Here is a 19656-nt window from a genome sequence, read left to right as displayed (position 1 = left end):
CATGAATTCAAATAACATTTGATTTTTTTCCGAGTGGACAAATCTGATATATTTTTTGAAAAGTGTTTTATCCAGGGTAATACATCAATTCAGTGATATTGTACAAGGCAACATATGGATATACTGGGAAACAAAAAACAGTGAAGACCACTGAAAATAATATACATATCTGATAATTAACATGATTTTAGAATATTGAAGTATTGGCAGGTGTCTTTTTAGAACATGTAAATTGATGAGTTAGAATAAGCAAGACATGAGAATAGTATGTTTGTTTGCAAATAACAAACACACTAACAAGCATTAACAAGAGAAACATTTCAATTCTGCTATTTTGCTGATAATGTAATGTTCAGACTTGGGAGGAAAGTAGTCAGTGGATTCATAATCACTTGGAAGAACTAAAGTCTCAGAAAATGGCAAGCAAGTTTTTGGTTTTGTTTTTGTTTTTTGCGGTATGCGGGCCTCTCACTGCTGTGGCCTCTCCCGTTGTGGAGCACAGGCTCCGGACGCGCAGGCTCAGCGGCCATGGCTCACGGGCCCAGCCGCTCCGCGGCACATGGGATCTTCCCGGATCGGGGCACGAACCCGCGTCCCCTGCATCGGCAGGCGGACTCCCAACCACTGCGCCACCAGGGAAGCCCAAGTTTTTGTTTTTATTTGCATGCTTATCTGCTTATTTTTATGAGTGCAGGGGGCTAAAATCCACATTGATTATCTTATGAAACAGTGATATGCTAAGAGGAAAAACAGGAAAGCACTCTACAACTTATATTTGCATTTTAAAATTCTGTTTCCTATAAATTTCTTATAAAGTACAGAGATACAGTGTGTACAAAGCCTGATAGCATGAACTTTGGTATTGGATAGTCAGTGGTGAGTGAAGTGCTTTTCCCACATTCTTTCATTTATTCCTAAGGACCGCAGTGAAAGGCATTATAATCTTCATTTTCAGATGATAAACTGAGGTGCTGAAAGAATAAGTAATGGATCCAAAATCACATGGATTAAATAAATTAAATTATTAGTAATTTATAAAGTATTGATTATCAATAAATTATTAGTGGCATTATTAGTAATCATCCTTAATACACACAAAAAATTGTCTATCAAATAGATCAATTCAATGAACCTAAAAATAGAAAGAAAAAAGAGTGTCTTTAGAGGAAATAGCATTATTTAAAAAAAAGATAATCTGGTAAGGAAAATTTATGTCATACTTTAGTAGAACTAGCAAAAAACACTAAACTCATTCCCAAGTCCTTTGTTCGTACCCTGAAAGCTCCTAAAATTAAATTGAACTGCTATTTATTCTATCTCCTCTCCAATCTCTCCTGCTATCTAGCTGGAAATGAAAGTACAACGTGAGGAATGTCATTTTCCTGTGTGCTCAGCGGGGCAGCAGGGCTTGGGGGTGCAGGGACCCAGCTAGGACACACTCACTCAGACATCCACAAATAGCTCAGAAATGCTTGCGGTGCTGGTTTGGTTTCAGGCTTTCTGGGAGGGTGGCTTTTTCTGCAGGGACTTTGTTCGCTTCAATTAGCAGCAGGTGTTAATCTCTTTTTTAAAAAATGTTCTAGATATACCTTTATTGAGGTAGAACTGATACAGAAAGAACTGCACCTATTTAATGTGCATAATTTGATGAATTTGGACATATGCAAACACCTGTGATACCATCTCCACAATCAAGGTAATAGACATATCCAACACCTCCCAAAGTGTTCTTGTGTCTCTTGGTTTTTGTTTTTATTTTTTTTGTCTGTGTGGTGTTAATCTCTTTTGGGGAACTGATATTGCCGACTTTTCAATTTATACTTTATTAACAGCACTCACAATAAATATTCACTGGGCACAATGTCAACTCTTCGTGACATGTTGCCCTGTCTCTATCTGTGTTCTTCTAGATCCACAAGTGAGAAACGGTATCATACCCTCAATGGCAAAGGTCAAGCTCAGGTTACACTGCTTTTATAGAGACCACAAACTGAGGGCTTTCCTGAAATGTGATCCCTGGTCTGATAGGTGCCAAATATTCTCTTAGGAGTGAAACTGTCTTTTTGTTCATTTCTTTCCCAATAATGTTGACCTTTTCATTAGAGGTTCAACTTCCTCCTCCCTTCTATTTACATGCTGTCTACCTCTCCCAGGATCATCACATTTCTTTTTTTTTCTTTTTTTTTTTTATGATGCAATTAAAATATATTTGCATACAACGTTTCAAAATTACATTTATTTTTTGTATATAGTCCTATCTATACTCTTGAGATAATGTACATACCAATAAAAGATAAATTAAAAAATGAGAATCAGAACTGTAGGGTTAAAATTGGTTTGAAAAGTCATTTACCTCAACCTCTCATCTGACTTTTCTTTTTCTTTGAATTTTATTTATTTTTTTATACAGTAGGTTCTTATTAATCATCAATTCTATACACATCAGTGTATACATGTCAATCCCAATCGCCCAATTCATCACACCACCATCCCCACCCCCCGCCGCTTTCCCCCCTTGGCGTCCATACGTTTGTTCTCTACATCTGTGTCTCAACTTCTGCCCTGCAAACCGGTTCACCTGTACCATTTTTCTAGGTTCCACATATATGAGTTAATATATGATATTTGTTTTTCTCTTTCTGACTTACTTCACTCTGTATGAGAGTCTCTAGATCCATCCACATCTCAACAAATGACCCAATTTCGTTCCTTTTAATGGCTGAGTAATATTCCATTGTATATATGTATCACAACTTCTCTATCCATTCGTCGGTCAATGGGCATTTAGGTTGCTTCCATGACCTGGCTATTGTAAATAGTGCTGCAATGAACATTGGGGTGCATGTGTCTTTTTGAATTATGGTTTTCTTTGGGTATACGCCCAGTAGTGGGATTGCTGGATCATATGGTAATTCTATTTTTAGTTTCTTAAGGAACCTCCATACTGTTCTCCATAATGGCTGTATCAATTTCCATTCCCACCAACAGTGCAAGAGGGTTCCCTTTTCTCCACACCCTCTCCAGCATTTGTTGTTTGTAGATTTTCTGATGATGCCCATTCTAACTGGTGTGAAGTGATACCTCATTGTTGTCCCAGAGGTTTCTTAGGCTGTCTTCATTTCTTTTCATTCTTTTATCTTTATTCTGTTCCGCAGCAGTGAATTCCACCATTCTGTCTTCCAGGTCACTTATCTGTTCTTCTGCCTCAGCTATTCTGCCATTGATTCCTTTTAGTGTAGTTTTCATTTCAGTTATTGTATTGTTCATCTCTGTTTGTTTGTTCTTTAATTCTTCTAGGTCTTTGTTAAACATTTCTTGCATCTTCTCGATCTTTGCCTCCATTGTTTTTCCGAGGTCCTGGATCATCTTCACTACCATTATTCTGAATTCTTTTTCTGGAAGTTTGCCTATCTCCACTTCATTTAGTTGTTTTTCTGGGGTTTTATCTTGTTCCTTCATCTGGTACATAGCCCTCTGCCTTTTCGTCTTGTCTATCTTTCTGTGAACGTAGTTTTTGTTCCACAGGCTGCAGCATTGTAGTTCTTCTTGCTTCTGCTGTCTGCTCTCTGGTGGATGAGGCTATCTAAGAGGCTTGTGGAAGTCTCCTGATGGGAGGGACTGGTGGTGGGTAGAGCTGGGTGTTGCTCTGGTGGGCAGAGCTCAGTAAAACTTTACTTCTCTTGACTACTGATGGGTGGGGCTGGGCTCCCTCCCTGTTGGGTGTTTGGCCTGAAGCGACCCAACACTGGAGCCTGCCCGGGCTCTTTGGTGTGGCTAATGGCAGACTCTGGGAGGGCTCACGCCAAGGAGTACTTCCCAGAACTTCTGCTACCAGTGTCCTTGTCCTCACGGTGAGACAGAGCCACCCTCCGCCTCTGCAGGAGACCCTCCAACACTAGCAGGTAGGTCTGGTTCAGTCTCCTATGGGGTCACTGCTCCTTCCCCTGGGTCCCGATGTGCACACTACTTTGTGTGTGCCCTACAAGAGTGGAGTCTCTGTTTCCCCCAGTCCTGTCGAAGTCCTGCAGTCAAATCCCACTAGGCTTCAAAGTCTGATTCTCTGGGAATTCCTCATCCTGTTGCCGGACCCCCAGGTTGGGAAGCCTGACGTGGGGCTCAGAACCTTCACTGCAGTGGGTGGACTTCTGTGGTATAAGTGTTCTCCAGTCTGTGAGTCACCCACCCAGCAGTTATGGGATTTGATTTTACTGTGATTGCGCCCCTCCTACCGTCTGACTGTGGCTTCTCCTTTGTCTTTGGATGTGGGGTATCTTTTTTGGTGAGTTCCAGTGTCTTCCTGTTGATGACTGTCCAGCAGCTAGTTGTGATTCTGGTGTTCTCAGAAGAGGGGGTGAGAACACGTCCTTCTACTCCGCCATCTTGGTTCGGATCATCACATTTCTAATTTTCCTAAATTTACTCTTAATCTCCAAAAATACTCTCCTTGACTATTAGCAACTTATGTGTCCTCCACTTCTAAACACTATAATGTTTATATTCTGTATTGTTTATTGTCACTGACTTAAAAAAAAAAACCTTTTGATATCTTCTGCGTTGCTGGTTTTCTGTGTGTGTGTGTTTGTGCGTGTCTGCATGCACATGGGCATGCGTTATACATACACTAATTTTGAATGCCTTGATGGTAGAATTCCATCTCATACCATATCTTAAAAATACCAGATCTTAATGCTGTGTAAGTATTTAGTAACAGTAAGTGAATGATTGACAAGTATTCTATGCTGTGGAGGCTGAAGACAGATCTCTGGGAATATTAGGCAAATTTATCCAGCCATTTTCAAAACAAAATTGAAGCCTTGAAAAGCAGGGTAACATACGGATTCATGTTTTAGTGAGTAAACACAGTATGGCTTCTTGCCTTTTGACATAATTTATACTTCCTGCTCTCGTGCAACACTCTGATTCTAGATTGGCAATACTCTTGTTAAGAGGGTGAATACACTTCATTTCAACACATACATTTTCCTGGACTTGCAGTGGAGTATTTCATAATGACTGCCTCTTGGTCACACTGTAGGTTTTAGTTCCTGTGCTGAAATGCATCAAACTGAGCTACAAAGATCTGCCATTTCTCAGTTATGTGTCCATAATCGTGAGGCAGACACTGTGCTCCATCTCCGGGAGCAGTCCTCCAACCCAGGGACTGAGGGACCATCTCAACCTGCCAACTTTTTCAACATTAAATGTGTAAACGGAGCTCGCCATTACTATATCTCACCAAATGCCCAGCGTTTTCCCATGAAAGGCAGAAAGTGTTTTACATGACCTTTGGATGGCTTTGAGTTGTGTGATTTAAATCTTTATTATTATTTTTTGCACACTACAACTGAAAAAATATACATTGGGTAGTGAAACAAAACCAAACAAAATCCCCCAAATATCCCAACAAGCTCTCACTTCTGTTTGAGTTGTGTCCTAGCTAGTCCTCATTTTCTGATATGATCAGTTCTATTACTCATGCTATGGTAACATTCTCACCTATACAATTACGTGGAAACCAGAACACCAACCCTGCGAAGCAAGACCTTGCAAGGAATTCTGTGCATCGCCGTGCAGTGGGTTTAGAGATAAAACATATCACGACAGCCCATCCAATCCATGGAGACATGCTTCTTTTCTCTACTGTGAAGGCCGCTCTTTCTTTAGGATATTTTCTTTTTCTTTCCTCTTTCTATTGCCATTACCCTCACCCCAAGGATTTCACAAATGGAGGGAAATTTTTTCCATTGCAATAGCTTTCACATAAAACAGAGCAAGAGCATATTATTCTGAAAGGGCAAGGCAAAGGAGACTTTCTCTTGCTGATTATCTCACTATTTCACTATGTGCTTCACTGGACACTAGGTATTATTTTCTTAGCTCAATTAATCTCATTGACCTCAAGAATTTTAATTAACTTTACTTAAGTCAATGCAGGCTCCTCTTGTTTAGCAGGATCCTTTGGAGACATACAGGAAGAATTAAAACTAGGTTGTTAAGTCTCCAGCCTCATTAAAAGTGCAAAAAGTAATCAGCAATGTCTTTCTCTGTGTGTGTGTGTGTGTGTGTGTGTGTGTGTGTGTGTGTTAGGGAAAACATCTGTGCAATTCATTTTTCTATGTTGGAAAACCGAGTAAAACTGGAGGTTATTCACTGTAATAATATTTTAGTCTTACTTATGTAGATTATCAAATAAAAGCATATGCATTTGTGAATTATGCTTTAAACTATCAACTTTTGGCCCTGTGGTTTTTCTGGTCACAAAATATCATTAAGTTAACATCTGTATAAGCTGATGGGCTGAGAGACTTTAATAAAAAATTGTCATTCAATATAATCATGGGGCTAGATGAGGAGGTACAGGGCTATTTGAACACATAACCCATCCCCTCATGTCCAAATAGCCTTTAAAGTGTGACGATAATGTATTTGGTAGTTGTCAGTCTCAATTCTAATGCTTCTTTACTAAGAAAAAAAACAAATTACATTCATATCAAGTGGAATTTTCCTGTTGTGGTTCAGAGGTAAAAGTTTTGTGGAAGGGAGAAGATCAGACTTCAGGAATGCTAAATTTTCTCATCACTCTAAAGAATAATAATTTGCTGCATTTCACATAGCATTTATTCCTATACCTAAGCTATATTTATTTCTATTTGTATATTCAAGCTAATATTTCATGCATCTTTTTTTAAGCAGTTGAAAATTTACATCATAAAAATGAACATTATCAGGGCTGCAGTACTTTTCAAGATAAAAGGAGTTCTCTTGTCTGCATAGTATCTTTGTAAGCCTTTTAGGATTGTACCATAACCCCAAGAATTAGATTATCACCTGATCCAAGTGATACGCAAACATTATTGTCCATGTTTGGCTAGATCGGCCCATTGACCCAATCGGTCCACATGGTATTGTGGATACCAGGTAAGTTGAAACACACAAGTGATATAAATTGATGCTCCAAAAATATCACAAGCAATTTAGAGTTGGATGCTAAAGCAGAAATAACGTTTACGAGTTAATAAGAGCAGAAGGTCATACGTATGATCTGTTCATTACTCTTCAAGGCAGTCCCCTTTGGCAAACTTTATCATGGTAGATAAAATATTTTTTCTTAAAGCAAAGGATAAACGTCAGCTTCTCAAACTTCTGCAATTCATATCCATTCCCCGTCAACCCCTTTTACTTTCCTACACACAGGTCTAATTAATTCATGACTTCTAAAAATGTTTATGGACAATAGCTACATGCCAGATACTGTTCTAAAATCTGCAGTGGCAACAATGAAGACTATCCAGCCCCAGCCCTCTGGAAGCCACATTTAGGAGGAGAAAAAGAGGAAGTCTTACTGACTGTGCTTCACTTCAAGTCATAGTCATCTTCCCTTGCATTTTCATAGCCACCTGCTCATCAAATGCTCCGAAACCAGCAGTATCTAGCCAGTCTGCCCTATATTTGCCGTTAGCAGTTCATTTCCTTAACTGAGCTTCTATGACTTTCCTTACACACAGCTGAAGCGGCTTCCATAGCAGTGTGGATAAGGCCCAGAGCCCGTCATCATGGGGCCCCCAAGATGAAATTAATCAGGTGTCTGAGTTGCCCATGACAGCAACACAAATTGGACTGAATTAGGCAGAAGAGCAAATGTAGTTGCCTATGTTGCCAGGAAAGGCAGGAGTGTACTTAGGGGGGCTGGGACCAGGGCTTGATGCTGCCAGCATTTGTTCTGCTTCAGTTTCTGCCTCTTTCTGAGCAGCAGCGTTACTCTCTCCTCCTGCTTTTTCCACCAGGCATGACCGTGGCTATGGCAACCCTCCATCCATATACTTAGAACATCATGAATAGAAAGAAGAGAGGGTTTCATTTTCCCAACTTAAAGATTCCTGGGAAACAGCTCTAAGTTGCCTAGCTTGTGACACTCGACCAAAGCTCGCACCAGCCCATCCTGTTGACCCACCACTACTGTGGCCGGAGTAGGGGTCTTTCATCACTTGAAGGGAACTAGGTCAAACATGGCCACTTGGAAATCTCTATGGACAGGCCAGTTACCCAGTCTCTGTGTATGACTTAGGTGCCTTACATTTTCTTTTCCATGAGCCTTCCTGCAGGGACTTGAGGAAGAGTTATGTCTTCTCATTTGGTCTAAGTGGGAGAAGAAACTCCCACAGCTGAGTTCTCCGGTCAATTACTCTTCTTCCTCTATCTCTTGCAATTGTTCCTGACCCCTTTTGATATATCCTCATGTCCTCATGTCCAAATTCTAGTCCTCATGTCCAAATTCTCCTACAGTTTTTTAAAAATTTACATCTCCATGTGCAGAGTATAGCAGGTATGAGATTGTAAACCTACTTGAGGGCCTGGATTAGTCTATTCAAAATATCTATATGGATTTATCGCTCACTGCAGACAAGGTCCATGAGATCTAAAGAACAGTATAACACGGCCCCATATTTTCAAAGTGCATGACCTACCTTCTTGTGGACCTAGTCTTTATGTAATTGAAAAAGAGCCCAAAATATTGATATCAGCTCTAGAAAGTTTGATGACTCAAGCAGATTCAATATTTGTGGGCATTATATTTACTGTTCTCCATTAATTAATGCATACATAACAAAAAAGTGTCTACCTTTGGTTGGGGCACATTTTTTAGTCTTTAAGAGTCAAAAAAACAAAACAAAAATCTCCTACTCTAGCACAGACTGAGACATATTCAGCGCATGAAAAATGTTTCTGACTAAAAATACTCAACTATGCAATAGTCCTATGCACTTTCAATTAATTATTGATAATACCTTTTTGTCATCACTTGTCCCACGTGACTCTTGACACAGAAGACCCTCCGCATCTGAATGCCCACACCACATGTAGCTTCTCCATTCCAGCCAATGGTTGCATTAAGGGCAGTTACCAATGTGTCTTCAGAACAGGGGCCCCAAGCTGATGTCTCCCAGTAGAGTTGCATACAGGAATGGTCATTGCACGAACGATATTCTTGGAGGGCCTGACTAGGCGGGCATGGTTTTCCACCTGCAAAAATCAAAATAAAAAATAATACAGAGTTGTTGCTCTTATTACCATGTTGCTGTTGCTGTTGTTACTGCCATTCTTATTTTTTGTTGTTTTTACTGTTTTAATGGTCTAGAAAGACAGCATTTTGATACAATCTTCCAAAGGCCTGGGCCACCGCACCCCATTTCTGACGCTATGGTCATGGTTCTTTTATTCTGAGGACAGTACATTGCACCCTTCTCTCCTCAATAACAGGCAACGGTATGCCAATTAGATTTTAAAAATCAATTGATTCTACTGCTCACCTCCGCGTCATGTATCTCTGAGATAAACTCCAAAGAAATCTGCTTTGATTTTAATATGATTATGCCTACATAAATTAGTCAGTTAGATACAATAGCCCATGACCTTGAAGTGATATAAGATCAAACACAAATACTCACACACACACATTGCCTACATATGGTCTCTCTTTCCTAAGACAGTATTATGTTTCTCAGAGAACCGCTTTAAGACATCCATCCTCCCTCAAGCAGTGCATTTTACTGCAGTTTGAGAAATCCAGAAATCTCTCTTAAAGTTTGGCAGGAGAGAGCCCACCCTTAAACGCTGAAATAATATCTGACAATGTGTTATACACTGGCAGGGAGACCAGACAAATGTGCAGCCTTATACTCTTGGGTGAGTCAGACAATCAGATTTCATCACTATCTTTTCTTTCACAATTTTATATCCATGTCAAAACTGGTATTTATCTAAAGTATTGATTTTTTCCCTACTCTCCCACACTACAATGTTTTATTCAGTGGGCCAAATGCTCGGGAAGACTTGTGACCTTAGTTTTGTTATTCTTGTTATTATTTTCCCCATTATATTGACTTTTTTCTCCTTCCAGAAATATAACAGACAAGAGGGGGAGGCCACTGCACTTTAAGAATATGAAAATTTTCATTCCTCTTGACCCTGGCCCCATTTCTTAGGACCACAGACAGAATCTTGTCTAAAAAGGAGTCCCTCAAAGCCAGTGGCCATATTGCTCTGCTGTCCCAGCTGAGCTGTCGGCAGATGAAGCCAAGGGAGGGCCTGAAAGAAATGAAATGACGTATGTGTCTGGGGACAGAGACCATTGCTTTAAATGACAGGAACAGCTGCTCCTCTAATTTGTTCTGAAGTCACCCGTTTATATCCCCATAGCACATTTTAGCTTCTTGAAAGCCGTTTTCACAGCCTTCATCTTTTTCCCTCTCACCACATGCCAGCCTGACAGAGCAGGAAATGAGGACATGCAGATCAGGTAGTCTGCCAATGTTAGTGGCAGCTCCCAGTCAAGAAGCCATGTCTCTTGATTCCTAATTTAGAACTCGTTTTACCAGACATATTCCAATTATGTTCCCAACTGCATGAGCAATCTGAAGCTGGATGCGTATCAACCAAGCCTTGTTTCCTTCTCTAAAAAGGTATAATGAAAACTGACATCCACCTGATTGCCATGGCCTGTACATAGTATGGGCTAAAACAAGTCATATACATATGGGAAGCCAGCATAGATAAACTAGAGGATTAGAGAGAAAAGGCATGCATGGAAAGCACACTGTTCATTTGGATTTAGGGAACAGAAACCTTTCCTATTACTCACCTTCTCCAGCCAACGCCAGGATAGTCCTTGACCTGGTCTGTTTCCCATCGGAGTTTTTATTTGAACAAGACTGGGAGCAGGATGACCACTCTGTCCACTCGCTTACCACACAATCCATCCGGCAGGGAATTTCACACACCATGTCTTCAGGAGGAGGAGATGCTGGGCAGAGAGTCCCCGATACATCTTCTCCTGTAGTCAACCAGAGCAAGACAGATGTCGATTAATGCAAAATCGAGGCAAATCCCAGGAACATTTAGGTTCCTCTATTACTTCAGTTTAGCTTAGAAGACGTCACCTGGTGTCTCTAAACCAATAACGTGCAAAACACCGATTTTTTTTTCAGCCGTTCATAATATTTATTTCAAGAAAAACTGTCAGGAGGTAATTTGGCATTTAGAAAGGTAGATACAGCATCAAAACTGCCATTTGTCATCCTTCCCAGGGATGAGTGGGCTTCCTTCAGGAACAGTTTAGCCATGGATGGCTGGAGACAGACAGGATTGACATGCTATGGACACCATGTGTAACAGGTGCATGTATTTCTGCAAAATGGGAGTCAGAGGAGTCTTTTGGCCTGAAAACCACAATTTATGTTGAGCAATCTATTCAGCAGCCCCCCTCAAATTATCAGTCTAATTTTTTATTGGGTGCTTTCACCTCCAAATATGTAACCTTAAGCGAGATTATCACACAGTGATACTTTTATTCTGTTTGTGCACAGTGGTGAATGTGTACAATAGAAATGAATCTGTGGCTAAAATTATATAATGTGTTGAGATAAAAGTTGAAAGCAAGTCCAAAATTTTCCCTAATCTATTCCCTCTTTGAATGATGTGATGATTTAGTCCAACCAAAATACACACACACACACACACACACACACACACACGTATATATGATAAAGGGGGATGGAGTTTTACAATTATCAATGACAGACAAGACTAAGGGGATCATTTCTAAGTTGCTTTTCCATATCTCAAATGATTACAATGAATTTTTTCTAAGCTCTCTTTTAGGTTACTTATTCACCATTTTTAGAATTCAAATATTCTTCTTTATAGATAACAATTCAACTCTTACTATGCCCCCCCCCCCCCATTCACAGTCACCTCATAAATACAGAAGACATGAAGAATAGTAAAACCATTTATGGTTTGAAGCAACACATGGAATGTGGAATGGCAACTCTAGGAGACAGGTAGTTTTGTCTTTGTGACTTATGCCCATGGAATTCTCCTGTCAATCTGTCTGACACAAAAAATAACTAATATTTATGCAGTATCTCCCTTGTGCCAGGCACTGTCCTTATAAGATGCTCTTACAGACAGGGTTGACCCATCTTCTTTTATAGATGAGAAGTCAGTGGCTCTGGAAGGGAAGCTTGCTCAGGGTCACACAGGCCTGAGTTGGGAAGCAAATGAAAACTTTCTGACTCCAAAAATTCTGGTTTCCCCATTAGACATATTGTATCTAATTCCAAGAGATGGATATTCCGTTTCAGAGGAAGTAAATAAAACAAGCTGACAGTAAGCAAGACTGCCTGGAGGAGAAGCTAGTGCCCTCCTAAGATCTGCATTCATATTTGTAAATGAGGCCAGGCTCATTGCCCTTGAGGTACAAATAAAATTTTTCAAGCATATTATGAGAAGTAATGGAGATTCTAGTAGATAATCGAGCTGAAAGACCAGTTCCAATCACTCTCTTTTCAGTCTCAATCTATTTTCAGGTTGAGTCCACACTGTATAGTACATGCAAACATGCACACGGACGTGCATGGACGCGCGCGTGCGTGCGCGCGCGCGCACACACACACACACACACACACACACACAATACAGCAGCTTAGGCGGAGTGCCTTCCCAAGTACAGAAGTAGGCAGGTCAAACTAAACATACAAACTACATCTAATCAAAATTCAATTTCCACATCTGAATATTATGAGGATTTTTTTTATAGAAAAACACTTTAAAGCAGTGTCTTGCAAAGAACATTTTGATGAGTAAGAGATATTTGAAGAGCTCTTACTTTAAACAGTGGGGGGGAAAGCTGAGACGTCCTAGATTAAAATAGTAAAATTGGTCTCACCGCTGGAGAGTAGTGTGTGTTGAAAATGCCAATTGCCATGTAAACTTCCTTCGATGGAAATGGTATGTAGTATTTTTCAGTCTTATTTGACTAAAGGCCATCCTTTTTTAGGGAGCACCTCTCCCAGGAATGGTATTTTTACTAACATGTTTTGAGAAAACCCTGCCTTCAAGAGTTACAAAATTATCAGCTACTATTTGATGAGCATATACCATGTCCAAGGCATATAATGGGATAAATATATAAGTGAAGATACTACAATTTATCCCCCTAGAACTCATGATTAATAACAGAGATGAGCTATAAATACATAAAGATAAAACCTAGTCCAAAAGTAAATGTCAAGTTGCAAATGTGTGTTTTAAATAAAGAAGTGCTGTAGTGATTTAGGGAAGAGAAGGACCTCTGGGGAACTAGTCTGAGAACAGAAGGCTTTCAACAAGGAGAAAGAGACAGGGTGAGAATTGGTGGCAATCAGGGAGGGCATGCCAGTCAATGCAACTGTCAACAAAGGTATAATGATGGGAAAATACAAGGTATGTGGAAGACAGTTAATCCTGAAGCTGCCTGAGGAGAAGAGGAAGCCCATGTTGGAAGAGTTGTTTGACATCAAATTCTGAATAACTTAGACTGACACACCAATTTTGTTCTATTTCCGCCTTCCTGCAATTCCCAAATGCTCAGGTTTCCCGTGACCTAAATTTAACTTCCTCCCCAGTCATCCATCATTCAGCACCCTTAGTATTCACTTCTGGTGCTGGGATGTTTTTTAAGACCTAAGCTTTCCCATAAACTGATATATCCATTTCCACAGTGCAGTGAAATGTCAATACTCCCACCAACACTTTGATAGCTTGTCGATATGGACTAATTTGGAAATGTGAGCAATCAGGTAGGTCATTCTTTAGCGAAGCCAAGCTAATAGTCATGGGCAGGCTCTTCAATTCTTGTGTGAGCTATTTTATAAGAAATCTTGCCAAAGAAAAGCTGCACGATGGGATCCTAGTCACAGGTGGCCTAGCCAGACACAGTTAAGTATCTGAAGGTGAAGCCCAGCACCACTTATCCTCTGGAGCATATCACTTAGCTTCTTTGAATCTCAGTTATCTCATCTGCAATAATGAAATAATAACACTTACTTTTCAAAGACAGTGTAAGGATTAGAAATCACTTATACAGCAAACACAGCAGGGTGTCCAACAACAGAGGGAGGACTCAATATAGAGGAACCTTTAAAACCTTTTAAAAAAATGTTGTTTGGGGCTTTCCTGGTGGCGCAGTGGTTAAGAATCCACCTGCCAATGCAGGGGACACGGGTTCAGGCCCTGGTCCGGGAAGATCCCACATGCCACGGAGCAACTAAGCCCGTGAGCCACAACTACTGAGCCTGCGCTCTAGAGTCTGCAAGCCACAACTACTGAGCCTGCGTGCTGCAACTACTGAAGGCTGCGTGCCTAGAGCCCGTGCTCCACAACAAGAGAAGCCACTGCAATGAGAAGCCTGTGCACCACAACGAAGAGCAGCCCCACTCACCGCAACTAGAGAAAGCCCACGTGCAGCAATGAAGGCCCAACACAGAGAAAGAAAGGAAGGAAGGAAGGAAAGAAAGAAAGAAAAAAAAATGTTGTTTGCAAAGATGTACACCGCCAAAACCCAATGGCATTCTTGATCTAAAAAATCTAGATACTTATGCCATAACCATGGAAAGCACTTGCTTTACTGTGCATATACGGGTACAAATAACCACCAACAACTTCACAGACGAGTTCACATGATATATAAAGACTGCTTATAATTATCCAGATCACTTTATTTATCTGTGGCTCATCTAAACCATTTAAGAGCCAAAAATAAAGCACTTGAGCCTGAATAACCTCATCTGCCCATCTACACTGGTAATAATGATCTTCCTATTGCACAGAGAGAACTCATTTCAAAAGAAGAGCATTTATACTTTCTTGTTTTCATTTTCATGGATGGATCAATGAGACCAACTGAAATCTCAGGCAAGTGTGGAAAATAAAGCAGCATGTGGGACAGAAACTTAGTCATTAAAAGTGATTTTCACAAGCTCTTAAAATCTAATATTACAAAAAATTGAGTATATTTAAGAGGGAAATTGAATTCATTTTTCAAGAAGACTGTAAAATTACTCCAGTTCTCGTCACACTCCCTGGGATCAATAATGACAAACTCCACATTCTCTCCTCATAGAGTAGACTTATTTAAACCAGTTGTGATTCTGAAAATATGGGATATGGTGCTGCTCCAACCTTGTCACTCACGATTTTTTAATAATTTAATATGGTGAAATCCACATTACATAAAATTAAACATTTTATTTATTATTATTATTATTTTTTGGCCGCGAGGCATACGGGATCTCAGTTCCTCGACCAGATATCAAACCGTGCCCCCTGCAGTGGAAGTGCGGAGTCCTAACCACTGGACCGTCAGGGAAGTCCAAAGTTAACCACTTTAGAGTAAACACTTCAGTGACATTTAGTAAATCACGATGTTTTGGCAACTACCACCTCTATCTAGTTTCAAAACGTTTCATTACTCCAAAGTAAAACCCTTTACCCATTAAGCAGTTTCTCCCCATTACTTCCTCCCTCAGACCCTGGCAGCCACCAATTACTGTTCTATCTCTACAGATTTATCTATTCTGAATAGTTCATGTCAGTGGAATCATATAAGTTGTGATTTTTTGCATCTGGGTTCTTTCACTTCGCATAATTTTCTGGAGGCTCATGAAGGTTGTAGTATATATCACTACTTTGTTCCATTTTATGATGGAATAATGTTCCGTTGTATATATATACCAAGATTTGTTTATCCATTCATCCAAGCTCATACTTGTTTGAGTCTCTGAGTTCAATGATTTTCAGTATCTACCTAGGGATGGAATTCCAGGGTCACATTCGTCACTCAGTTTTGTTTGTCTGTGATTCTGGAGACCTTGGCATGACTGGGGCCTGGAGACCTTGACCAGACTGGGGCCTGGCCCTAGTTCATACTACTGTTCTCATGCTTGGCAATTCCTGGCTAAAGACAACAGTTCTTAGATGAGAGAAAGAAAGATTCTTTTCTCTTTTTTTTAAAGTATAGTTTATTTACAATGTTGTGGAAGTTTCAGGTACAGCAAAGTGATTCAATTATATATATATATATATATATATATATATATATATTCTTTTCCAGATTCTTTTCCATTATAGGTTATTACAAGATATTGAATATAGCTCCCTGTGCTATACAGTAGGTCCTTGTTATCTCTTTTATATATAGTAGTGCGTATCCGTTAATACCAAACTCCTAATTTATCCCTCCCCCTGCCTTTTCCCTTTTGGTAACCATAAGTGTGTTTTCTATGTCTGTGAGCCTATTTCTGTTTTGTAAATAAGTTCATTCATATCATTTTCTTTTAGATTCCAAATATAACTGATATCATATGATGTCTGTCTTTCTCTGTCTGACTTACTTCACTTAGTATGATAATCTCTAGGTCCACCTGAGAGAAACCTTCTTGAACATATGAATAAACTCAGGATTCCCTAAAAAATGCTTCTTTTTCTGGTTCAAATGCATACGGTACTTAAAGTATAAATAGCTCATGACAGACTCTCTTTGGCTACTGGTCAAGCAACCATGTAAATTTAACACTAATGTAGCTTTCAGATTTTGGGCTTTCCACATCAACTAATGTTTAAACCATACCTATGCTATATACTATATCCTGTGGCTTTCTTTGTTTTATAATCCTAAGGAACTAGAATTTAATATTATGAGCTACCATCTCTCTTTTGTAGTGATAGAACAAACAGCTATAATTCTTAGTTTTCTAACCTATACTGTAAGTGTCCAAAATTAGAAAAGTTATAGACAAAATAGAAAGAGAAACCCAGATATCCACAAATCTACAGTCATATTTTTAAAGTAGACCAGCATTTTATCATTATACACACTTCAAACTACCTTATCTTTCAAAAATAATGCAATTTGGGTACTTTGTCGATATTTCTCTTGTGTGTTATTATACCCTCTATGGAAAATAATGAAGCAGTTATCAGAAATACATGTCATAAAATTTTATGTCCTATTTAAATCTCAGAAAAGAATGCCAATAAACGTTGATTAAACACCTGCCGACAGCTGAGTAAGATGTCAACGGATGGCACATAGCAAATTTACTGGAAGTCATATGCACTTAATTCCGTTTTTTAAATTTAAATATCTCCCTAAATGCAAGTAGCTTCTGGCCACTTCTGGACGGGGACCCTAATCAGCTAAGGACATGTTTATATTTCAAACCAATAAAATACGAAAGAAAGCTAAGGGCTAAACAGAAGCCATGTGTGACTATGCAATGCCAGCAATTCAATTACTGTTTCTGCTTGCTGATTTTACCATTTGAAGTGTATTTGTCTATCTAGTTTGCACATATAGGAAGGCAAATTTTAAAACTCTGACGTTAAGTATTATCATATTTATAATAACAGAAACAACAACTGCAATAACAAAATGGCATCAGCATGTGATGTTTGGGAAAGCACAGAGTGGGCTGTACTCTGAGCAAACCATATGGTCTACTGAATATCCATATTGACATCATTAGTTAGGTACTATGGTCACACCTAAGGTACAGAGAGGTTAAAAATACTTGCTCAAGAGTCACATGGGGGCTTCCCTGGTGGCGCAGTGGTTGAGAATCTGCCTGCTAATGCAGGGGACACAGGTTCGAGCCCTGATCCGGGAAGACCCCACATGCCGCGGAGCAACTGGGCCCGTGAGCCACAATTACTGAGCCTGCGCGTCTGGAGCCTGTGCTCCACAAAAAGAGAGGGCGCGACAGTGAGAGGCCCGCGCACCGCGATGAAGAGGGGCCCCCGCTTGCCGCAACTAGAGAAAGCCCTCGCACAGAACCGAAGACCCAACACAGCAAAAATAAATAAGTAAATAAACTCCTACCCCCAACATCTTCTTTAAAAAAAAAAAAAAGCCCGCTCACACTTGATGTCTCAACTATTCCTTTATAGAAATCTACCTGCTTTAGTTTTATTCTTAAAAAAAAAAAGAGTCACATGGCTTGTACGTGTTTGAGCTAGAACTAGAAAACATACCTGTTAGACATTACAAGCTATATTCTTAACTGTTTTGCTGTATTGCATCCTGGTTCATATCTCACATATGTCTTTCTCATTACATTACTTTTAGCTGATGCCGAACCACAAAGAAGGGATTCTATACAATTCACTGGCAGCTAGCCAGTAAATTTAGTATTGGAAAAAATAAGCCGAAAGGAGTGAGCAGTTCCTTGATTATTTAGGAACTGCATCATAAGATGAGGCAGAATAGGGCAATACTTTTCAAAAATAGAAAAGATAAGCAGATGAAGAGAGTTCAGAATGGAGAGATGGAAGATTAAGATAGAATGCAAGACCAAATAGGAACAGGTATGGACATTCAGCAAAAACAGTACAATGTATGAGTAGATAAATGACACAAACACAAGCAAAAACTATAATAATGATGTAAGGATGCTCACAAAGTGAAAAACAACAAAACTCTAATAGTTGATAAAAGGAAAAAAATGAGAGAACGTAAGTGCAAAGGCTAAAATAAACATAGTGGAAAATTCAAATGTTAAAAGGAAAAGACTTTAGGAAAGCAATAATAACAGCTAAAAGTAAGAAAACAATATTTCCAAGGTTAAGATGTTTACAAAAGCCAGAAGTTAGCTGAAATTGCACCTAATGGCAGATGAGTTGTTTGTTCAGAAGCCTAACTGACCAGCTATATGAAGTTCCTCAGCATACAAGAATATAATAGCAGCTCACACTTTGATCACTTAGAAAGTACCCAGCATAATGTTACATTTTACACCTATTTACTGACTCATTTAAACATCAACAGTAGTAAACAAAAAAGCATCAATAATAGTAAACATGTATATTGTACATAATAGATGTTAGTGATTAAGTGAACTACATGTATCGACTCATTTAGACGTCACAACAAAACTACGATGTAAGAATTACCATTATGTTCATTATCTAGATGAGAATATTGAGTCTTAGATAAATTAAAATTACCTGCCCAAAGCCAAACACAAGTAAAATGCTGGAGCTTGAATTTGGACCTGGGCAACGCGGCTCTAGAGTCCATTTCTTAAATACAATGCTTTATTGACATGCACTGCTTCTACTCACCGTCAGGACGATATATGTACCCGGCTACACAAAACCCGATCTAGCGGAGAATCCGTCAAGTGTAAAGCATCCCAACACCTTTGGCTCATGAATCCTGTGTGTTACTCAAGGTGAGAGAAGATGCAAAACAGCAGAAACAGTATATGATTTAGGAGCAAACTACAATTGCTCAAAAAAAAAAAAAAAAATCCAGGTAAAATCTAATAAAATGTCTCAGTGGGGAAATGTCACATTTCCTTGGTCTCAGTCACACATTCCAGGGGGAAGTAACCACTATTTTATGTGTGTGGGAAAGGTCTGAAAATTACGCACTTAGTTTTACGAAAAAATAACTATGTAGTTCTGTTTTTGACACCTACCAAAATGGGACCTTGAAAAAAAAATTCTTTTTTCTAACACTGACATCAATTTGCTCACAAGCCCTAATTTCTGGTTGGTAGCCAGGGCCAGATGGGAGTTGGGGAAGGAGGTGGGGAACAGAAATATATCCATTTAAAGTAACTTAACACCTCATGATCAAACTAAATCTTTTCAAAGTTAACTCAGCCTCAGTTTCTTAACGTTTCTTCCTCTCCTTTCCTCCCTTCTCTTTGGGTAGCAGCTGAGTGTAAGAGGAATGTCTGTTTCAAAGTTGCACATTCTCCTTTGAACTCAGCTGGTTCCCTACTGAGCTATTTCCATCGACTTGGTCTTTGCGTATCATTACCTAGTCTTTGA

General features: G+C 39.5%; 1 protein-coding gene across 1 annotated transcript in view; it reads right to left on the bottom strand.

The window, feature by feature from the left end:
• Positions 1-19656, bottom strand: part of THSD7B (thrombospondin type 1 domain containing 7B) — a gene marked incomplete at its 3' end in the record, with an annotated part of 763972 nt that overhangs the window by 402588 nt on the left and 341728 nt on the right. The window contains exons 7-8 of the mRNA XM_082841629.1: positions 10640-10831; positions 8787-9021 (exon numbers count right to left, since the gene is read on the bottom strand). Coding sequence (XP_082697755.1) covers positions 8787-9021; positions 10640-10831 — 427 coding nt within the window. The remainder of the gene's footprint in view (positions 1-8786; positions 9022-10639; positions 10832-19656) is intronic.

The sequence above is a fragment of the Leucopleurus acutus genome (genome assembly GCF_964270905.1).
Source record: "Leucopleurus acutus genome assembly, chromosome: 6".
NCBI lineage: Eukaryota > Metazoa > Chordata > Mammalia > Artiodactyla > Delphinidae > Leucopleurus > Leucopleurus acutus.
Note: the sequence above shows the minus strand (reverse complement) of the source record. Positions and strands in the feature narration are given on the sequence as shown.